Below are 23544 nucleotides of genomic sequence, written 5' to 3'. Positions count from 1 at the left end.
TTTGTAATGTTTCATGCAGTTGCTAATTTAAAATAGCTCCAAAATGTGGCCTATATTTATGATTGAATTTTATTACGTGGGCTTTTTTCTTTTAGAAGATTTGCCCTGCCACCACAACCCAAACTGAAAAAAAACAAAACAATCCTGTTAACAAAGAAAACAAGAATAACCAGAGTTCCATCTATTCATCCAATTTCCAAACCACTTGTAGAGTCCCAGGGATGCTTGAGTCTATCCTGGTCTCGGGTCACAGGCAGGGAAACGCCACGGATGGATAGCCAGACCATCACAGGGCTATTTATATTAGATGCCGAAAACATTTTTCATTATTATGACTTTTTACTCAACTGTGGTGGAAACAGGCTTCCATAGGTTAGATTATATTGCAATATTCCAAAATAATTATATGTATTATATGTAATATGTAGGCCAATCAGAAATGAAGTAACCAGAAATGTCAACAAATTCAGGAGATCAAGTTAATTTTTTGCTTTTGTATAAAATGTATTTCCACATAAATAAACTTTAAAGCTGTCAAAAAATGACAGCAATACAAACCGTATAAACCACTTAGAAATGCATTTAGAAAAAATACAAAATACATTACGACATAAATAAAAGATAAAAAAAACACTGAAGTATAAACAAATGCGGTTTCAGCAACACATTCTGACATACAGTACATTCGATTATGAAAGATTGGTTTAAATAACTATAACTGGTTTAAATGACTTTGACAACATACATGTAACAAGTTAAGTCAATTATACAAAGAGTAAATCTGAGATTGATCTATACCAGTGTTTCCCAGCTGTTTTTTTTTTTTTTTCTTCTTGGTGTAAACAAAAGGTTCATTGACAACAAACCAGAAATGTGTTCCTTTAAACATAATTTATAGTATAATTTACAATTATCATTACAATTATAGGTCACTTAAAAAATTGATACTGTGGGTAAAAAAAAAAAAAAAAAAAGACTCACCAAGTTGCCCATAGGCTATATTTTCTGCTTTGATTGTAATTCACAGCAAATGTATAAAATGTTATTTTATATACATTGTTTTGTTTTTTGTACCTGGTTGAGAATCTTGGAACTGTAGAAAGTAAAACATCACTAGATAATAAAATGTTGGCTTGAGAAAGCCTGAACAGAAAGTTTGAAGTAGTTTTACAGTTTGAAGGTTTTGAAGGCCATACAGTCTATCATACAGACAGAATCTCTGAATTAAAATATAATTATTTTTCTACATGCTAAAAAGTACAGTATAGACAAACAAACAACAATCTCTCAAACAGTATGTTTGGCATTTTCGGACAAGATACAGTAACTTACCAAGATTGTAATATTTCAGAGCATTAAGCAGGACTGTTTCATCTGTCATTTTGAAACACGAGTAGATTATTCAGTGTCTAAAACATTGCACATTTTCTATAGTAAACTAATCTAAAGTCTCACAAGGTGAACAGGTCACAGTTTCCAGTTGAAGGCACACTCATTGTCCAAAGCTCTGTCTTCTTATTACAGGAAAGGTGCTCATGAGTACCGAGTGTCTGTCAATGAGCTGTATGCTAAGTATAGGTGCATTTAGATGTTGTAAGTTTCATTGCACCCTTGTTGTGTAGACTTTTCAGTGTATTAAACTCCAGTGGCATGCGGTGGGGACCCACATTGGAAAAATAGCGATATTTCAGTGTGTCATAGTAATGATATTTAACAGGATTTCCGTTGGCATCTTTTGGAAAAGGCCAGAATCCATACAGGTAGATTTCATCACAGAAGCGTGTAGCCATTGTGTACATCAATAATCCAGTAGTGGGTCGTTTGATATTTATCTTATTTGTAAGCCAGTACCTAAGAAATAAAAAATACATTAAGTATTTAGTGTAATAATTAAGTGTACATTATAATTATTAGGATGGTGGCTTCAATATTTTTAGTTGAAATGAAAAATATTTAAAATGCGTGATAGACCTACAGTACATTCGTTTGTACATTTTTTTTAAATCTTTTAACCAAATGTGTATATTGTGAAAAGTCATAGAAGACACTGCAAAGGAACATACAGTAACAATGAAGCGGATACAGTCAACTTTTGTTTTTTATGAATTTACTCACTAATGTGCAAAACTATTTTTTCTTTTTCTTTCATGCAAATTGCCCAGGCAAGTTTGAGAAGGGTCATGAAATGGGGAATCAAATTTTTCCTTGATATTTTAACAAAACTATACAAACTAACTACTAACTACTATAGTACTATAAAACATAACGCTTGTTTATAATCAGTGAAGCTGAATGCAACCACGCATACTCCTGAAAATATACCAATTTAAAGGGCTAAAATGATCGGTTATGCGTATCGGACACAACAAGCTATGAATTATTATTTATTGTATTGTATCAGCCCTGAAACTTCATATCAGTGTATTCCTCATCAAAAGAATTCTCAGAAGTATTTTTTAAATCCTAAAAATTAAGTTTTAATAAAGAAAGGATTGCATCTGTATTTTCTACACACATTATTATTATTAAAGGGTTAGTTCACGCAAAAAATAATTACTCACCCTCATGTCGTTCCACACCTGCAAGACCTTCGTTCATCTTCAGAACACAAATTAAGATATTTTTGAGGTTTTTTTAATCTCCCATAGAAAGCAACGAAATTACCACATTCAAGAGAAATAGAAAAGACATCATTAAAACAGTCATTGTGACTATAGTGGTTCAACCTTAATGTTATGAAGTGCCAAGAATACTTTTTGTGCGCAAAAACAAAACAAAAATAATGACTTTATTCAACAATTTCTTCTCTACCCTGTCAGTCTTCTACGCAGTTGACGCAGTTATTCTCGTTGCTTTATAACATTGAGGTTAACCCACTGTAGTCATGTTGACTATTTTAACAATGTCTTTACTACTTCTCTGGACCTTGAATGTGGTTATTTCATTATTATTTCGTTGCTTTCTATGGGAGGAGAACAAACTCTCAGATTTCATCAAAAAATATCTTAATTTGTGTTCCGAAGATGAATGCAGGTCTTACGGGTGTGGAACGACATGATGGTGAGTACTTACTGACAGAAATTTAATTTTTGGGTGAACTAACCTTTTAATAATAATAAATTAATAGTAAACTAAATTCATATTAAACAGCCTAAATGTATTAAAATACAGTGGACTGAATATGTATCAAAATGAAAATACTTGTATTTGAGCATATTTAAATCAAAATTTAAAAGTAGACTACGTGCACATGATATCACATGATAATTGCTTGTTTATTTTAAAGACAGTCGATTATTAATAATATTCCTGAAAATGAACATTCTTAGTATAAATTCAAGATAATGGCCATATCGACCAGTGCAATATAAACAGAAAACTGCTGAGTGCACATTAAGGATGTTAACATCTTACATTCTGGGAAGTGAAGTGTTCTTCCACCAAAATGAATTTATTAAATATTATGAAATTTATATAATAACTACAACAAAGGGATAAAAATCTTCAAACATTACGGCTTTTTAAACTTTTATGTTTGTCAAGACAACTTTTAAAGTATTTCTCTGAATTTAATTTTAAATTTTACTTAATTACATATACATTTTAATTACAGTTCTGCACTTCAATCCAAATTGAGTACTTGAGTTTGAAATATTATAACTCACCTTCGTACAGCGTGGATAAGCCGGAGTGAAGGATAGGCCATGCGCACTTTCAGTTTGTGTTTAAGAATGAGCTCGTTCACAATTTCCACATGCCTCTCGCTACCCTTCACTGTGAAGGCAGGAATCCAGAGCACGCTGTTGTTCAGCTGCTGTAAACGCAATATGAAGTTCTCCTGCTCCGTTTCATCCCGCAGACCTTTGTACACCCGCTGGATCACAGAGGGGTTCATAGTGGTGAAGTCTGACCTTAAACCCACATCATCTGCAAAATCCTTTAGGGGAGCGAGGTTACATCTGCTCAAGAACGAAAAAAAGGGGTTCTTGTCTTAGCGAAAATAGGTGAAAAATAAGACACATAAATTACAGTTTAAGGAATAAACTTCCACATACATATGCCTTACTTTCATCTACAGATGTCACTGCTTTTTAATAATGTGGACTGAGGCTACTCAGCATAAAAAAAAGCATCATAAAAATCCCATTCAACCAATGTGAAACTTAATCCAGAGTATTAAAGGGTTAGTTCACCCCAAAATGAAAATTCTGTCATTAATTACTCACCGTCATGTCGTTCCACACCTGTAAGACTTTTGTTCATCTTCAGAACACAAATGAAGATCTTTTTGATGACAATGAGGTTCATTCTCGTGTGTTACGCAGCACGTTTGAGCTTCCAGAAGAGGTCTGTTCTTGCGCGTGAAGCAGGGTTTGGTTAAGCTTCTGCTTATGTTCCCTGATCAATTTTTACATGCGAGTAAAAGCCTAAATTAAATTTTTCATCATAACAAGCAATCGATTCTCTTCAGAAAATCTGGACTAAACTGCTCGATTCATATGGATTAGTTTTCCAATCTCTTTATGAAGTTTTTGAAGCGTCAAAGTGGTAGTTGCAAAGGCTGTCTATGGAAGGAAATCTGACAGCATTCTGTCATCAAAAAGATCTTTATTTGTGTTTTGAAGATGAATGAAAGTCTTATGTGTTTGGATCGACATGAGGGTGAGTAATTAAAGGGTTAGTTCACCCAAAAATTAAAATAATGTCATTTATTACTCACCCTCATGTCGTTCCACACCCGTAAGACCTTCGTTCATCTTCGGAACACAAATTAAGATATTTTTTGATGAAATCCGAGGGCTCAGTGAGGCCTCTATGCCAGCAAGTTAATTTACACTTTCAAATGCCCAGAAAGGGTACTAAAAACATATTTAATCATGTGAGTTCATGTGACTACAGTGGTTCTACCTTAATATTATAAAGCGACAAGAATACTTTTTGTGGACTTTTCAACAATATCTAGTGATGGGTGATTTCAAAGCACTGCTTCGAATCTTTTGTTTCAAATCAGTGATTCGGATCGCGTGTCAAACTGCCAAACTGCCGAAATCACATGACTTTGGCGATCTGAACCACTGAATCAAAACAAAAGATTCGAAGCAGTGTTTTGAAATCGCCCATCACTAGATATTGTTGAAAAGTCGTTATTTAGTTTTTTTGGTGCACAAAAAGTATACTCGTCGCTTTATAATATTAAGGTTACAAAAGTTGTACATATTACTTTTATAGTTATTGTTTTTTGTTGTTGTTGTAAACTAAAACTTAAATAATAATTTTAAAAAATCATTAACTAAAATAAAACAAACTGGAATGAAATAAAATATAAAAATGTATGCAACATTTAGTTTAAGTTGAAGTACTTAAAATAACTAGAACTAAATATACTAAAAGCTAAAATGAAAAAATATATACACATAAAAAACTAATAAAAATGACAAATCTTTGTTGGAAACAAAAAATATAAAAATAAAATCTAATTATTCTAATTATAAATGATATAAAAATATTAAAAACTCTACAATATTGTATCAATGATACTAAAATAACAATGACATGAGAGTGAGAATTTTCATTTTGGGGTGAAAACAGTGAAAATATTACAGTACTACAGAATGTACAAGGCATGTGAAGTTTCTAAATTACGTTGAGCTTTTGTCCCTGGTTCAGTTTTCCAAAAATGGGATCAGTATTCAAGCTAAGTTACCAGGGTGAAAACACTGATACAATGAGAGATGAATGACCATTTAGACCTTAATAGACTCTGCCTTGCCATAAGACGGTAATGATTAGATCACTGCAAAGAAGGAAATCCATTACCGTATAACAAAATCATGGTTGTCTATTTCCTTTCCACATCCGCTCTTTAGGAGAATGCCAGAGTTTCCCACCACAGCACATGTTTTGAACATCTTGTTCTTTAGAGGAGAGACTTCAGGAAGCAAACTGTGTAACGTATGGGAAACATTGAACGTCCTGCGTCTGTCCAGAACGTAGCGGATGGTATCGCCTGGTTTAAAACTGCTCTTGATAACGGACACATCTTTCTCCGCGTCCAAGAAGCGAAGTATGTCCTTCCTTTCCATATGATGAAACAAATAAAAAAAAAAAGGAATAGATTACAGTTAAATACTGACATTTCTCATTATTTCATAACCATACCAGCTTGCAAAGCATACACTAAAAGGGAACCTATAATATCATACTCTGATAAAATTATAGGGTAGACTATCTGAAGTGTGATGCAGCCTGAATCATAATCACACCATGCTGTTTCTTTTGGCCAGAGGAGAAGGTGACTTGACTTGACTATTAAGCATTATAAAAAATAACTGAAAGAATATCATAAAAACAAATATTTCTCTCTATTACAGAATCTCTCCAGACCAAGATCCAACTTTGGTCCAGTCAGATGTTCTACTACCTGCACGATATCACTGTTCCTAAACTTACGCCATAAAGCCTCGTGTAAATCCGGGATTAACCTCAAGAATGCTTTGTTTTGATGTAATAGAAACTTTATTCCTAGTTTATTTTTATTTTTTTATACTTTATTATGTCTTTCAATTCAAGCATATTTATTACAATTATACCAATAAACATCTCCTTTAAAGACATTTTTTTTTTTTTACCAATAGTTATTCCTCATTTTTCATTCTACTTTCTCTTCCTTTCACTTTTTCTTTTGTGATAATACCCATCACCAACACAAAAAATAAATAAATAAATAAATGATAATTAGAGGCATAGCCAATACATACATAATTAAGCATTTTTACATATAGAAAAAACAAACAAACAAAAAAACAATATACACATAAATAAAAAATTAAACATTCAGATATTCATTTCAAAATCTTATAATGACACCTAATTCCTAATAAGTAATTCAAATAGTATTATTTAAACATCAATTAATAGTAATATTAAATAAGTAAATTAAAATAATAATAATAATAATAATAATAATAATAGTAATAAGTAAATTAAAAGGGAGGCAGAATTATACAAGGTAAATAAAATATGCATTCCTTTATTTTTTATTATATATACTTTAATTTTAAAGGTGCCCAAATCTTTTCAAAATGTATACTTTTGCTCTTAATTTCATATGTTATCCTCTCCATAGAGTGTACTTTAGAAAGTAAATCCAACCAATCACGTAAAACTGGAGATTCTTGCCTTCTCTAAAACTTTGTTATTACTTTAAAAGCTGTATTCCTAGTTTATTGATCAAAAAGTACAGACATCAATAAAACTTCATTGGGAGGGACTCATCCCTCTCAAATCTATGCCTATGATTAACGTACAAGTCTCACATGAAACACATTTTTGATTACCTAACAAAAACTTTTTTTATGTAGTGTAGGTTACTCACCTTATCATGGTCACAAGGGTGGCATTAATCTTCCATTCCCCTCCCAGGTCAGTCAGATCACTTAAACCATTACCGAAAGGTGTATATGAGCCGTTGGCCATCAGTCTTGTACTTCTTGCCCTAGAGTTCCTGTTTAAATGGAAGTACAGTGAGTGTGGTATAACTACAGCATATGCACCAGTACTGGCACTTGTATTAGGTTCAATATTGCGTTCATGTAGTCAAACTCATCGATATACTGATAAAAAAAAAAAATAAAAAAAAAAAAAAAGCACAACTAGTTTATGATGTCATTGCCATCAGACATCAAATGACTTAAACACAAATATCACTCAACCAACCCTCTTTCCAGAGACCTTGGCATTTGTCACAGGTTTTCTGTTCAATTTTTTCCAGGGACTCTTATTTTGATGTAGTAATACTAATAATACTAATCATGCATTTTATTTATAAGTGCCTTTCATGACACCCAAGGTCACCTTACAAGCAAAAATAATACAAAAGTAATAACTCTAAACAATAAACAAGGCAACACCACAGAATACAACCACACACAGAGGTTACAAATACATTAAAATATAAGCTCAATAAAGAACAGGTCATAAAAAGGCCTGAAAAAAAAGGTGAGTCTTGAGACGAGATTTCAAAGTATGGAGACTATCACTATTGTGAATATCAATGAGGGGCAGCATAACTAAAAGTCCTAACTTCCATGGTGGTCAGGTGTGGTAAGACAAACGAAATTGAGAGTGAATATCTGAGAGAGCGTGAAGGGGTGTAGATGTGAAGAAAATCAGTAAGGTACGGAGGAGCGAGATTATTAAGAGCCTTGTACTGTATGTAAGAAGCAGAATTTTAAAATCGAAATGATAGTTTACCAGAAGTCAGTGTAATAGCTGTAGAACTGGAGAAATGTGCTTGGTAGAAGGAAATATAGAAAAAACACGAGCTGCAGAGTTCTGAACCAACTAAAGTTTATAGAGGAGTTTGAAAGGGACACCAGTAAGGAAAGCATTACAGTAATCAATACGCATAGAAACCAGGGCATGAATAAGGATTGCAGTGCTGTTCATTGTGAGAGAGGGACAAAGATGATTAATATTACATAGATGAAAGTATGCAGTGTGCGTGATGCTATTTACATGAGCTTCAAAGGACACAGTGCTATTGAGGATGACACCTGCGAGGAAGGAAAAATTGTAGAGTTATCAATAGCCACAGAAAAGAAATCAGATTTTGTCAGAATAGTGCCTACAATGAGGACTTCAGTTTTACTGCTACTGAGTTTTAGAAAATTAGCTGAAGACCAATCTTTAATTTTAGCAAAACAGCTGGACAGAGAAGGTGGAGGAAAGGAACCCAAGGGCTTGGAAGACAGAAGTGAAATGAAAATAGACACCATATTTCCTAAACAAATACCAAGAGGAATTTAGTAACTGATGAATAGAAGAGGGCCCAAGACAGCACCCTGAGGAACACCAGTAGTGACCAGTGGAAAATTTTAAGTTGAATTAACTGAGTGCGACCAGAGAGATATGATCTTAACTAAGACAGGGGGTGCCAGTAATCCCAACAGAAGCTAACCTGTGAGGGGTATATTATGTGAGATGGTATCAAAGGCCGTACTCAGATCAAGAAGGACATGTATGGTTAAGAAACCAGAGTCAGCTGCCAGCAACAGGTCGTTGATGATTTTAACAAGAGCAGTCTCTGCTATGGTGGAGACAAAAGCCAGATTGAAATTGTTCGAACAATTTATTGTCCAAGAGATGATCAAGGACCTGAGCTACAATACACTTTTCCAAAATTTTAGAAATAAATGGCAAATTAGAAAGTTATGCAACAAATGTTAAAAAGAGGTGCTCTACCAAAAAAAGAGGAGGTGCAACCAAAAAATCTGAATGCATATAAACTGGAAAAAGGTGCAACATTCACTCTTACAGAGCTCCAACTATATTAAGTAATTATTTTTAGAAATTAGAAAGTTATCAAAATTGGATGGATCAGTCCCTGGTTTCTTAAGTATATGGGAGTAATAATGGCAGATTTAAAAGATGAATGACCATGGCCAGAAAGTGAGGCATGAACAATTTTAGTAAGAAGGCAAAGGCGGTAGACAGGCTTTAACTAAGTGAGATGGTAAAAGATGGTAGATCTTTATGAACAGTAAGACCGGATTTAACCGAAGAGCAGACTGATTCTTTTACTCAGTAAAAGAGATAGAACAGACTCTTGCGCTGCATCTGAAATAGAATGCTTTCCTACTATATAGTATAGTATTTAATATACTATGTACTGTATAATAGTTTTTGTTAATATTTTGAATTAGATTTTATTTTTTTATCTGTTTTCATTTTAATTTTAGTAAAAGTTTTAGTAATTTTATTGTATATTTTTGCCATTTTAATATATTTTGTTTTTTAAAAGTTTTTAGTTGTAGTTATTTTAGCAGTTCAACTAAACAAAAATGAGAAATGTTGCAATGGCTACTGGCTGAACTGAAAATAAGTATTGCAGTTAATGTTTATTTTATTTCATGTAATGGAATTTTTTTTTTTTTTTAGTTTCGGATTTAGTTAACAATACTTCTGTTTTTTGTTCTCATTATCCAGCATATTTAAAGGTGCAATATGTAAGAATTTTGCAGTAAAATATCCAAAAACCACTAGGCCAGTGTTATATATTTTGTTCACTTGAGTATTTACAATATCCCAAATTGCAATTTTAACCAAGGCTCCGGGACGTGTGAGGAGTCGCCTGTCAATTGCGTCATACCTGCATTACCCTCGGTTTCCGGTATTATTTTGAAGAAACCATGGAAACACCAATGACACTTTAATATTTACATGTTTTAATAGGCAAGGGAACAACTGTTTTGATATATTTATAGACAGAAAACTAATTATTGTTATATAGCTCAACACGTGATTTGATTTTCTTGCAAATACCATGCTTTACCATGCCTCAGAGAAAAACACTATTTTATTTTATTATTTTATTATCTACTATTAGCTAACATAGCATAATCACATGCAGCTTTATTTTTTTAGTAACAGCATTTTCTCCATCATACAATACGTTTTAAAATGAATTGCATGCCATTTATCAACATAAGCCTTCCAGCATTTATTAATCTGATATTCTAAAATCGATCTAGCTTACTGCAGTGTCTCAAACAAGTGTCTCACAGCAGCCACCAAGCGAAAGCAGAGAGTAACGTTATAACATCATTTTCAACACACTCAAATGATAAACAGACACTCATGACCGGAAAAAGGAAGTGGCGCCTGCGACTGTGACATAATAAATGTTCTGCTGCTCACAGCGTGTGTTCGTTCAGCTCCCACAACACTCGGTCCTGCTCTGCTTCATACTACAGTAACGTTAATAATCGCATCCACGAACATGATTTCTTCCCGAGTCCTATCCCAATTCTTTTCCACCGGCCGCTGAGGTGAAGACCACTGCTGTGTTCGAAATCGCCCCCTATACCCTCATTCACTATTCCCTACATTACTCCACTGATATAGTCCACTTGAAGGAGTGAATGAAACGAGTGAGTGAATTCGGACAGTGTGCCGGAAGGGCTGCCGATTTCGCAAAGTTTGTGCTTGCTGTTTAATAATCATTTGAAATGTAGCAAACTGGCAGCTCCAGAATATTTATGTTAAACTCTGCCATGAAAACTAGCATGTACAAACCTTAATCAAACGATTTAATGATCAATTAAAAAGGAAATTATACCTGTATGATATTATACTGGACCAGCGTGGTTTGAAAAATGAATGGATTGATTCAGCTGCGGGCGCCATCTCCTGCCGAGACGCGGGAATTCATTCAGCACGCGACTCTCACAGTGCATTATGGGTATTCTCTAGCCGTTAAGCGTGCATCGGTTGTACAATCGTTAATGCAGTGCATTGTGGGATTGAATGAGTGCGCTCAACATCGTCCACTATGGTTTCGGACACCACTACAAATGGCTGTCCCCTCAAATAGTGCCCTATTTAAGGGTATAGGGAGCGATTTCGGACACAGCCCACATGTCCCAAGATTCCGCGCTCAAACTTGGCGTCATCAAGCTACGCCTTTGTTTTGAATAGGCCTCTAGCGACCTCTAGAGGACAGAAAATATTACATATTGCACTTTTAAAGCCCTTAGTTTCAGTTGTCTTGTCTTGTCTTGTTTTGCTTTGTCTATGTTTTTGTAAGATGCTGGTAATTTTTTTGGATTCCCATGTTCTGGAGTTTTGTTTTAGTTAATAATTTTGGCTTGTTTTAAATCCACACCCCTTATTCTGCTTCAACCACCAGTTACAGCATAACACTGCAAAGTGTGATTTTCTGACTCAGTATTTTTGTCACGTTTTTCAGTACAAATGTCAAAACACTTTTGAATCAAGATACATTTACTTGAGAAACAATGGGGTAACAAAAATTAATGTTTTAAGTTTATTTTTCTTATCCCATTGATTTTTTTTTCTTGTTGTAAGCAGTAAGCAAACAGTCTTTTCTATGTCATCAAATCATTACTCTTTGAATCATAACTTAATCAAACTTTGAGTCCAGTGAAAATTAACATCTCTAAACATCATATGCAAATAGAAAAATGAATTTTGAACAGAAACAACATATTCTTTGGGAACTTAAATCTGCAATTTGCAAATGAGCAAACTGTCTCTGCACACATGCCAAAAGATTTGTATCTCATGAAATCATATTGAAACCTAACAGGAGACTCAACTTCAAATGCAGTTGACATTTACTGTGGGTTTTTTTTTTTCCACTTCTGTTTTTAAAAATCATGTGCAACAACTTTTGCATGAGACAAAGGAAACCACATCTGATGAGCAAATGCTGTCTGCTGTCCTCTCACTTACCTGACAACACACAACTCTCTCATGTACACACACTCATGAACTCACACACATACACACACACACGTCAGAGCCAAATCACAAACAAAGTAGCCTCTATTTCGAAATGTTTGTTATTTTGGCACTGAACTAAAATCCATCAACTCATAATGTGTTGTGAAAAACAAAAATTACCCCAATGCAGTGTGCATAAAAGGGAAGCAAATCAACAAGTATGAACTTGACCACATTTTATTCAGTTCCTGGAACAAAACAAGTGCAAGTTCTTCAGTAAGTAAGCTAAATTTACCTTGCGTTTCAAACTTAAAACATCCAGCTAACGCATAACATAATTTCAAAAGCCCCAAAAATGTGTAACTCCTTTTGACACACACTTACGTTTGAGCATTATAATACTTGATTTACTTAAGCAAGGATTTGAATAAATACATTTTATTTAACTCAATGACAGGAAAGTGTATCAAAAATAAATATATAAATAAATAAAATAAAGTGAAAAAAGTTATGCTGATACGTATTGTAGGCCCTTGTAAAAAATTACACTTTAGAATGTACTTTTATAAAGAGTACTTTTTACTTAAATAATACACTTTAAATAAGGGGTGTCCAATCCTGCTCCTGAAGGGCCATCTTCAAGCAAAGTTTAGTTTTAGCCCCAAATAAACACACCTGAACCAGCGAATCAAAGTCTTCAGAATCACTAGAAACTTCCAGGCAAATGTACTGGAAAGTGGCAGAAGCCGGATTGGACACCCCATCCATCCATTCATCCATCTATTATCCAAAACTCTTTATCCTTAACCTCTTAACTGTCAGTCCTATTTTGGGGGGGTTGAATGTTGAATGTAATGTTTAATGTTTTCAAACACATAATTGCATGTTATTTACAATTAAATGAAAATGCATTATATTTTACATTTATATTAAAAGCACTTTCTTTATATGTAATTTCACAATTACTTCTATTGTTTTTGAAATGTGGTTAAAGTATCCTGCTGAATGTACTGACAAGCATTTATGATAAACTAAAAGTAGGCTAGACTTTAATGTCAAACTTATATGTAATGGTATTAAAACATAACGATTTAAAAAGTAGGGCTACTTTATTACAAGTGCACTTTTTAAAAGTGTAGGCTTAAGAAACAGTCACTGAAGTGTACTCCGTTAAGTGGCCTTGTATTTCATTAATATTATATTATCTGCACTCAGTTATTTAAAAAATGTACTTTTCAGACAAGTGCACATTCAATACAATTACACTTCTTTCACAAGGGTGTGTAAGAATAAAATGACAATTTTACCTCAAACAAAAGACAGTGTAAATCGATCTTAATTCATTTGAGGCGGAACAACAGTAGGACACATAAACTGCAGTTTACGATATGAGGTTTACAATACAAATGAATAAATAGATAAACATAAATGAATGGCTAGTTTAAAGAGATACACGTACAGACTTCGATGCTCATTAGATAAGCAGTAACAGCAGAGAAGCCCTTACCCTGTCAGTCCAGTTTTCTGATGCACTTCGCTTCTGCCAATATCTGTCGTTTTGTAGAATATCAGCAGAATGCTTATGGTGCATATAGTCCACCGTTTCCATGTAAACCGCATATCGCAAATGAAATATTTGGAGATGATAAAAATACGTGCTCTCCTCTAGCGCACATTCCCCATCTCAGCAGAACAGCGGCTACACGCCTCTCTTTCTCACTGTGAGTGACGCGTACAGGAGCCAATAACTTCACCAATATGCTAATAATCTGTATACCAAATCAAGCGCGATGATGCTGAAAATGTTCTTTTATAATTATACTGTATATGTATTCAAATTTTTAAAACGTAAAAGAACAAAGGTTTTAAATATATAGTCACACAGTAGTCTAACCATCATCGAGTCCGACATTACATGAAGAGACAATGTTGCAGACTTAAATGAACTGTGGCAAGATGCTTAGAGAAATTTACTTGCACAGCTTAAAGCATTATGAAACGTAGGCACTTGCTGTTAAACAATGCTGTAAAGCGAGGATGTGCCATAAATAAATGTTATTTATCAATTAGATTTTATTAACTAAATCAAATTAGTATTTAGTATGACCACCATTTGCCTTTAAAATGGAGGTTCTCAAACTTTTTTAAACAAACAAACAAACAAACAAACAAAAAACCTTTCCGCAAGCCCAAAGCATTTGCGAAATCCCAACCACAGCGTCAGACTGCCGTCCCGGTGCTTCTCTTGGGCAGTGGCTGTGACGTGTGGCTTGTTGTGGCCCTGCACTTGGATACTAATAGAGCGCTGAAGGGATGATGTGTCCAACCCATAAGTTAGCGTCAACCTGGTTCCCTCGACCAAAAAAAAAAAAAAAAAAAAAAATTCCTCTGGCTTTTGGTTTATTGCTGAAAATAAGATCTATGACCAACAAAATCTTGTGATTTTTACACGTTTTGTTCATCGTAATAGTCTTCACAAATGAACACAACTTCATGAATTGACCTGATATTTACGGTGTAGTAGATTAAAAGCTTGTGTTCACTACATTATTTCAGCCACTTGACCAAAAAAAAAAAAACACATTAAAAACCCATTGACTTCAGGATGATGGAACCAGAAGTGCTAAAATGCTAACTTATTTATTTTTGGCCAACAAAAATATGTAATCCCTGCATTACTCTTCGGAAACGGTAAGGTGTGACATCAGACTTAACAACAGAGGCTTGAGATGAGCTAAATTTGCCCAGAACCATGGAGATTAGAAATGTGTCCATCTTAGTCCAAAATTGCATACTAAGTAAGGACTACATTTGATGGGGAACTAACTTTGCAACTGTTAAAAACTATGTTCTATATCTATATGAATTTGTGTATGAAAGTAATCCAGACATACTACATCCACCATGCTGTTGTTGTCATGTGAATTACATTGTCAGTAATGTCACTTCACTGACATTCACAACTTCTGTCCCATGGCCTCATGGGATAGGTCAATCTTGTCATAGGATAGATCACGTTGTCGGCATAAAACAGAAGTTGCGATAATATTTACTTCCATATTGTGGCGTACAGTATGCTTCTTAATCAAGAAAAAATATGGGGCGGGAGTTGGTTTTGTCCATGGGGAATAGAGTGCAACAGTTGGATTCTGTTAAGAAACTCCATTCATTTTCTCTATAGGGAAATTGATTTTTTTTTAACAGTAACTTATAAATAGACATACTTTGAGCTACAAGGTTGGTAATCGATGGTATATGCATCTGTTGAAGTCGTCAGCCCACATTATTTCAAATTATTTTTAAAAAAATTATTAAAAATTAATATGATGATGTGCACATATAAATCATTTATAACAAATACTGTACTGCAATATTCCTTAAAAACAAGAATTGTTTTATGTGCTGGTGAGCCAAAGACAATTTTCCACCTTGGTGGACAATAAAGACAAACAATACAATACAATTTTAAACTGAAATGAATGGAAAACGCTTCTTTAGAGGGAATTATTTTACTATAAAAACAACATATTTTAATTAGGCCATCCAATTTATTTGCAACTAAATACTTGAGAGTGAATCACAAAATATCTTGATAGCACTTTATTTCACTTTTCACTGACTGCAGACTCCTAGGCCCTGCCCCAAAATGGCACCTAAGCCCTTGCGATCTTCCTCCGAGTCCACTTTCGTGACGTAATGCTGCTTTGACTGTCGGGTAGAAGTCTGCTGTGGAGCTCGCTTCAGTGCAGGCTCGGCAAAAGTGTGCATCGAGGGTGCATATCGGCCACAAAGAGGGTGCACCCTTCTGAAACCTAAAATGACAAAGGCCCTGTCCCAAATGGCACACTTCATGTGCACTTACGGTCTTGAGGACTTACAATAGATGCTGTGTGCATGTGTCCATTACGTCCACGAGACCATAGGGTGTCCCATTCGTTGTTTTAGCTTTCATAAGGGTGCTTTGCAGCAGACTTCTACCCGACAGTCAAAGCGGCATTACGTCACAAAAGTGTGGACTCGCGGAGGAAGACCGCAAGGGTTTAGGGTGCCATTTGGGACAGGGCTAAATGGGACACCCTGTAGTCAAGGCTTCTCAAACGAACCTTTTGATTCATCCAAGTGAATCGAGTCTTTTGAAAAAACATTAATTTAGATTCGTTGATGATCTTCATATTCATGCCAGTAGGTAGCGACAAAATAGCGTTATGAGACTTAAAATCTATCTGTACTAAGGATTTTCGTCACAAAGATCACTGATTGTTTAAATACATCAATTTACTTTTCAATTTAAAATGTTTTTTATTTATTTATTTACATTTAAACGTGTCTATTTGTCAATTTAAAACGTGAAAATGGGTTTTTTTTTTTCTATTTTTACGTTTGAATTATTAAATGTATAACTTTACTCCCCATACACTATCACGTGGTTTTTTCACTCATGAGCTCATGTATCGATTACACTGGTCTGACTGAACACACTGAACGTGACAAAAACAAGAACAGAAAAGGTAAATAACCGCCATTTCTCTGAACAGAGTATATAAACATATAATGTTCCCTTTTAATTTTTACATACGCCTGTTTGATCATATGAGTGTTTTCTGAGGTTTTGAACAGTATCAGTGAAGTTCACTGAACTTCACACGACGTCATCGGTTAGCAAAGCAACCTAGCCATTTACAACATACTTTCGGGTTTTACACTGAATATGAAAGATTTAAGAACTTATTTATTACTGCTGTTACGAAATTGTATTTTATAGAAAATGTGAAGACTTTACTTTTAATAAACGGTAGGTTTCATAATAAAAGAAGTCTATAGATGTGGCTATAGATAAGATACATCTGTTGCTTTAAATGTTTATTAAGGTTTTAATTAGTTGTTTTTTAACTAGCGTGATTACATTTTTTTTTAAATAATTGTTTTTACATCGTCCACGTTGACGTTGATAGTTTTTTTTAATACCTTTTATCAATGATAATGTGTTATGGTATATTGTGCTTTTACATTTATTATGTTTTGGATTAACGTTACTGTTTTTAAGCGGTCATATTTTGTTGTTCGTCTGTTGTTAATCTTTCATCTTTCTTTTTATTTAGCTGTCCACGTCAATTAGTTCATCTTTAACTTTATTCATTATAAACACTGGCTGTCAATTGATTACATTTGTAAAATTAATCGCATATATATTGTATAGCTTCCAAATGAAATTGATTCATTACATTATTGTGGCATACGAAAGCACTGAATAAGCATTGTGTGTGTATGTATACACACACACACACACACATATGTGTGTATATATATATATGTATATATATATATATATATATATATATATTCATACACTGTGTTCCAAATTATTATGCAAGTGACATATCAGTAGGATTTCAGTACAATAAACATTCAGATTTAAGTTTTTCATAGAAAGTGTTTGTTTGTTTTGAAAATTTATTTTTAAACCCACTGTAAAAGTTTCTCTTTGTGAGCTTTGGTTTGGGGTTGCTGAAACTCAACTTTATGCACAACTGCCAGCTTGCATGGAGAGGTTCTTGAGACTCCAGCGGCTTCAAATACCTGTTTGCTGCTCAACAGTGGGCTTTTTTATAGCTGCCCTGTTAATACAATTAATTTGTTTGACAGAAACTCACAAATCACCCACAAATCTTTTGACAGTTTGATGATCTCTATTCAGTTTTCACAAAATATTGGTTGTTTTTCTGCCTTTTGCAAGACATTGCACCATTTCATGTTTTTCAGAAAGATCTTTCTTCCTCCCCGTATTGCATGAGAACTGTGACTTGCTTAATAATCTGGAACAACCTCTTTAAGTAGGTTTTCCATGTACCTAAGAAGACCTGAAAAACTATTTAACAGATCTGTCTGAGATTGATACCAGTTATCTAAAAGAAATGAGAAATAAAACAAACAAACACTTTATTTGAAAAACTAAAATCTGAATGTTTGTTGAAATTCTACTGATATGTCACTTGCATAATTATTTGGAACACAGTGTACAGTCATGGTCAGAATTTTTGTCACCCTTGTTAAATATGAACAAAGCCTGTTTGCAGCATGTGTCACACTTTCAGGTGCACGCGCTTCAGAGTTAATCGCAAACTCTGGATTAAACCTGAGTTGACAGAGAACGTTTATACCCGTTGTGAGCCCACTGAACCTGAATCTAAACCAGATTGGATTTGTATGGATTTGTCAACTCTAAACATACTCCGGTTATATACACCTCGCACAAAAACGTGTCACTGCTTGTGGCTGTTATGATTCTTGTATTAATTTCAACTTGTGTACTGTTACTTTGTGTTCCCTTTGAAAAACAAACCAACATGTAAATTAGGACTGGGCGAAATGGCCCAAAAATCATATCTCAGTATTTTTTGGTTGGATGGCGATATTTGGTATATATCTACATTTTTACATTTACATTTTCTAAAAAAAAATCTGTATTTTAAAAAAAGTAATATCTTGCCCAATGTTGTCCTACAAACAATGTTCATATTGAAGGCTATGAAAACAAATATAGTGAATATAATGCAAGCTATGCTATATATTGGGCATTATTCATGAAACTTTCGTAAACATATGAGTAAATTACCGAAAACTCTCCCCCAGATTCACAAAAGCTTCGTAAACAGGTTTGAAACGTTTGTTAATCATTCGTAAATAGGGTGCTTGTAAACGCTCATTCACAGTTAGCATAATCCCCGCCTATGAATTACAACTGCTCAAATTACGTATCCAGAACGCTGTGGAATCTTCCGAACTCTCTTCTCAGGTTTGGCTCCAGTATATTGCATAAATACAAAAGAGACTAATAGGCCGTATGCCTAACATTAAATATTTGGTTAATGTGTGTCCACCAAAGTGTTTTTAGCCATCTGAAAAATGTATTTTCTAAAATCAAAACAAAACTGAACACCTCAATGTTGCAATAAATCAAGGTCGTCACAACAACCTTTTAAATGTCTACAAACTCTCAAGTCTCAGCTGAGCTCGAGTGCACAGAAAGGCCATAAGTAAATGTTCAAATGTTCAAAAGTATCCTTCAAAACAGTCTTGTCAATATAGCGGATAAATAAAACAATGTTAAATACAATTAAATAGTCAAAGTCTACTGTATGTGCTGGTTTGAGCCTCATCACCAGCTGCAGTCATTTCCTCATCTAATAAATAAAACATCTGCGATCAGCAACTACCTGCTAATGCACTCACATTCATGTAAAGCATCCTTGTTGACAAGTTTTGGGTGAGTAAAGGCAAAATGCACAAGATATAGTACCTTCAATGCCCTTAGATGGCGATATCGCTTCTTTATAGCAGAAATAAACTGCTGCAGAAAAAGTTAGCTGCCATGAAAAATGTAATTTGTAATTGCATTACTCATCACAAATGTAGTGGAGTAAAAAGTACATTTACTTGCTCAAAAATGTAGTCAAGTAGAGAGTAAAAGTTGCCAATATCTTTGATACTCAGTACAACTACAAAGTAGCCAAAAAGATACTTAAGTACAGTAACTAATTACATTTACTCAAGTATTTTACACCTCTGCAATATTACTTCTCCATTGTTGTATAGTCGTTGTACAGGTAGGATGGGTTGGTCGGTGTAGTATTTGTCTGCCCCCCCTCCACTGTGATTGGATGGCTGGGTAAAAAGTGACAGTGACGAGCGCATCAAAAAAACAGTACATAGTGCTTCAAATTCAGTGTCATCAGATTGCCTAAAAGAACACAGAATGTTTGAATGTTTTATGCACCAGTTACACGTGGTAAGGAGCAGGTGTAAATTTCTTCAGTACTAACTAACATTTTAAAAATACAAACATTTTCATGAATCCTAAAATGTATAACAGAACGGCTTTACAAACGATTTACACAAAAATTCATTCTGATGAATTTCATGAATGAGGCCATTGTGTGCAAAAAGGTTTTAAAATCACATTACATTCTAACATTGTAACATCACAATCTAAAAACAAAAATAATTTTATTTTTAAATTCACTAAACTAAAAATGAAAATAAATAAAAACAAATGCACAGATTAATTATATTAGCCTACATTTGAGTACACCTTTACAATAGTCTCTTTACAGTTACTGCTATCATAAAAATACGCTTACTTGTAGGTTTAAATTATGCATAGCACATATATTGTTTAACAACAAATGTGACAACAAATAAACAACAACAAAAAACATCAGTTTTTGAGTGTAATGTGCCACTGAATGTTATGTAACTAAAGTACCCCCCCCCCCCCCCCCCATGGTGCTCTACAAATACTGCATTAACAGTGGCATCTGTAAATCTTTATCTTCGCATGATGCTGCATGCATGCCGCCGGTAGCTGTCAGTGTGAGTTAGTCCAACATTGACCAGCACGAGATAAACAAAATTAAGACAGTTTGGAGGGTAGCAAGAGTATTTTGTTATTTGTTAGTGAGTTAGATGGTAGCACATTCACAAAAACAAGTAATCAGAGTCTGGCTGATCCAATTAAATAAACAATTAGGTTTTTATGCGAAACAAATTATAAGTATATATTGTGTATTGGATTACATTGTAACACATGGTAAAACAAAAGAAACTTATAATACTAATATAAACATATTACAGTATGTACATGTCTCTCTGTAATAGGCTAATACATACAACCAGCACTTTGGTCTTTTTGCAGACCTTTGACATTCACAAACACTCTGCATGAAAGGTAATATTTGAAAAAGCATAATAGGGCCGCTTTAATATTGCTACGGAAATGATGACTGCAGAGAAAGCCTCGCAACACCCTCAAAGTCACGTCTCTCAACTATTTGTAATCACTTACAGTTTAAAGTGTGTCACATTCTGTGATGTTGACACAAGGCAGATTTTTAAACATGGAAGATGAAAATTGCACAGAAGTCAGTAGCAAAAGTCCCAAAATTAAGTGTTTCATGACCCTTTAAAGGGATAGTTCACCCAAAAATGAAAATTCTGTCATCATTTACTCCCCCTCAGGTTGATCCAAACCTGTATGAATTTCTTTGTTCTGTTGAACACAAAGGAAGATATTTTGAAGAATGTGGGGAACTGAACAGTTCTGGGGCACCATTGACTTCCATAGTATTTTTTTTTTCCTACTATGGAAGGCAATGGTGCCCCAAAGTGGCCTGATTATAAACTTTCTTCAAAATATCTTTCTTTGTGTTCAGCAGAACAAAGAAATTTATACAGGTTTGGATCAACATGAGGGTGAGTAAATGAAGACAGAATTTTCAGTTTTGGGTGAACTATCCCTTTAAGGCTTGTCAATTTAAATGTTTTCTGTGACTTAATGAACATCAAACATTTCATTGGTTAAATGGTTATAATATGCTTTCATGTTCTCTTACCTTATTGGATGTTGTACAGCAAAGAGGCAGTAATGAAATTAATCAAATGGCACTATAAGCATATATCTGAGATTTTAGGAGAAATTGATTCAAACACAATACACAACAAACACTATAATACAAGCCTGTCATTCTGGATTGCTCTTGAATTTAAATACACGGTTGTATGCATCTTTAAAATAAAACGCTTACAAATTGAATTGTATTTTATGTATACCTCAACAAAGACCTACCTTGAGCTTAAAGTAAGTGATAATTATGCCTGTACCGTAAGTCAGAGTGATTTTAACTTCATTAAAAAGGCAATAACCAAATTCCCAGTGAAGAACTACATTACCCATGAATTCTGAAAAGAGCTCCATCAGAGAAGCTGCTGTTACCATGGGAACGGATACTGCGTCAAAGAGCTCGGCAACCGCCCACTCCTGTGAAGCATCGTCAATGATGTAATCAGAGTCATCCTCCCAATATTATACTATTTATATATTTGTGTATGTTTAAATTTGAGCAAAAAACCTAAATTATATTGTTTTTGCTCATTTAATCAAGCATGATAAGCTAGTAGTTTTGTTGTAATGACGTTTCTTACAGTTAGTCTCCAACGCTGACTGCGTGGGCGTAGCCACTATGATTTCACGCTGTGTTGCTGCGAATGAGAGCTAAGGGCTGCTTAAACACTGATGGATCAATGTGGAGAGAGAGACTCATGGGGACGGTAACTATGGTAACTGATGGTGAATGCCTGTGGGTGTGCAGCGGTTACCATAGTTACATTCTCCTCAAGTCTTGGGTGTGATGATGTTGATGATGATGTCAACCAGCATGCTAGACTGTCTCTCTCTCTTCTCCCGCTCTTTCCCTCTCTCTCTCTCTCTCTCTCTCTCTCTCAATGAGTCAGGCTGCACTGAAGCAGCCGTTCATCTCTTTTCACGAGTTCCCTCATTTCCTGCTGTGCTTCAGATCTTAATGTGATGAGCAAGTGAGGTAGGCAGTCTGTTATGAATTTTTGTCTTTTGTCCTTCTCATGGACTCTATTATTCCATCTGTGACAGTGTGTTTAATGCAGGTGTTAGCAGAGAGAATGCTTCGTGACGAGCAGCTCTATATAGTGCGATTGTTTGAGTGGATTTATTGCGTCAGAGATAATTTATTGCGACTTTTGAAAGACTCTGTCATGTGGCAGATTGATATTTTCAGGATGATCAATGGTGTATGTTTGAGAAGGTGCAGGGATCATTAGATATGGCTGTTTGTTTCTCAGAGTGGTGCTTGTCTCCCACCGTCCATGATCCATCCTCATCAAAAAATGATGGCTATTTGGGACAGATTTCTCTGAAAGTAAAAAGCATCATGGGCTGCTGAAAAGTAGATGTTTCCCTGGATTACAGTGGTGTTCTTTTCAGTTACTTGAGATTGTAGGCTGTAAGTTTTACATTTCATAACAGGTATGGATGACGTGCAGACTTGCGCGTGTGAGATGATTCATACCTAGTGAACGCACAATAGATGATGCGCTTTCTGATTTACAGCTTCTGTTTTGATATTATAAAATGGAAGATGGGGTCAGTTCTGTGACGGATGAAATGCAGTGTGCTAATGTATTTTTATGCTGACCTTTTTCTCTTTTACGTACTGATACAGTTCCTATATTAGTAGCTTAAATAGAATAGGCTTAAATAATGTATAGTAGCTTAATGAAGAGTTTGAGTGCAAGTGACCATTTCCCACTTATTCAAATTCTTAAAGGAAGAGGAGAAGCAAAAAAGCAAACTGGGACCTTGTTCAGTCCTGTTTTATGTGAGATATTTATAATTTATAGTCCATATCAAACGATACTGTTCCACAAATATCAAACACATTTGTCTGGCATGGTTCAAAGACAACTGGTTGGTCTACAAACCTCATCTGG

The 23544-nt window shown here is 34.5% G+C and overlaps 2 protein-coding genes across 6 annotated transcripts in view; one reads left to right on the top strand and one right to left on the bottom strand.

The window, feature by feature from the left end:
* Positions 1-479: 479 nt before the first annotated feature.
* Positions 480-14596, bottom strand: st8sia4 (ST8 alpha-N-acetyl-neuraminide alpha-2,8-sialyltransferase 4). Its single transcript, XM_051908739.1, has 5 exons — positions 13754-14596; positions 7376-7504; positions 5818-6075; positions 3666-3959; positions 480-1851 (listed from the first exon to the last, which is right to left on the bottom strand). The coding sequence occupies exons 1-5, from the start codon at positions 13864-13866 to the stop codon at positions 1569-1571; spliced, it is 1077 nt and encodes a 358-aa protein (XP_051764699.1). The 5' UTR covers positions 13867-14596; the 3' UTR covers positions 480-1568.
* Positions 14597-16600: 2004 nt separating this feature from the next.
* Positions 16601-23544, top strand: part of pam (peptidylglycine alpha-amidating monooxygenase) — a 56634-nt gene continuing 49690 nt past the window's right edge. For 2 of the 5 annotated variants that reach the window (XM_051908718.1, XM_051908716.1), the window contains exon 1: positions 16601-16754. The gene's annotated coding sequence lies outside the window, so the exon portion shown is untranslated. Of the gene's footprint in view, positions 16755-22458; positions 22620-23544 lie in introns of those variants that run through there. The other 3 variants (XM_051908720.1, XM_051908719.1, XM_051908717.1) reach the window with 2 other exon arrangements.

This window comes from Ctenopharyngodon idella, chromosome 10 (genome assembly GCF_019924925.1).
Source record: "Ctenopharyngodon idella isolate HZGC_01 chromosome 10, HZGC01, whole genome shotgun sequence".
In the NCBI taxonomy this organism is placed as follows: domain Eukaryota; kingdom Metazoa; phylum Chordata; class Actinopteri; order Cypriniformes; family Xenocyprididae; genus Ctenopharyngodon; species Ctenopharyngodon idella.
The sequence above is the reverse complement of the archived record's forward strand: the minus strand, read 5'-3'. Positions and strand labels throughout refer to the sequence as shown.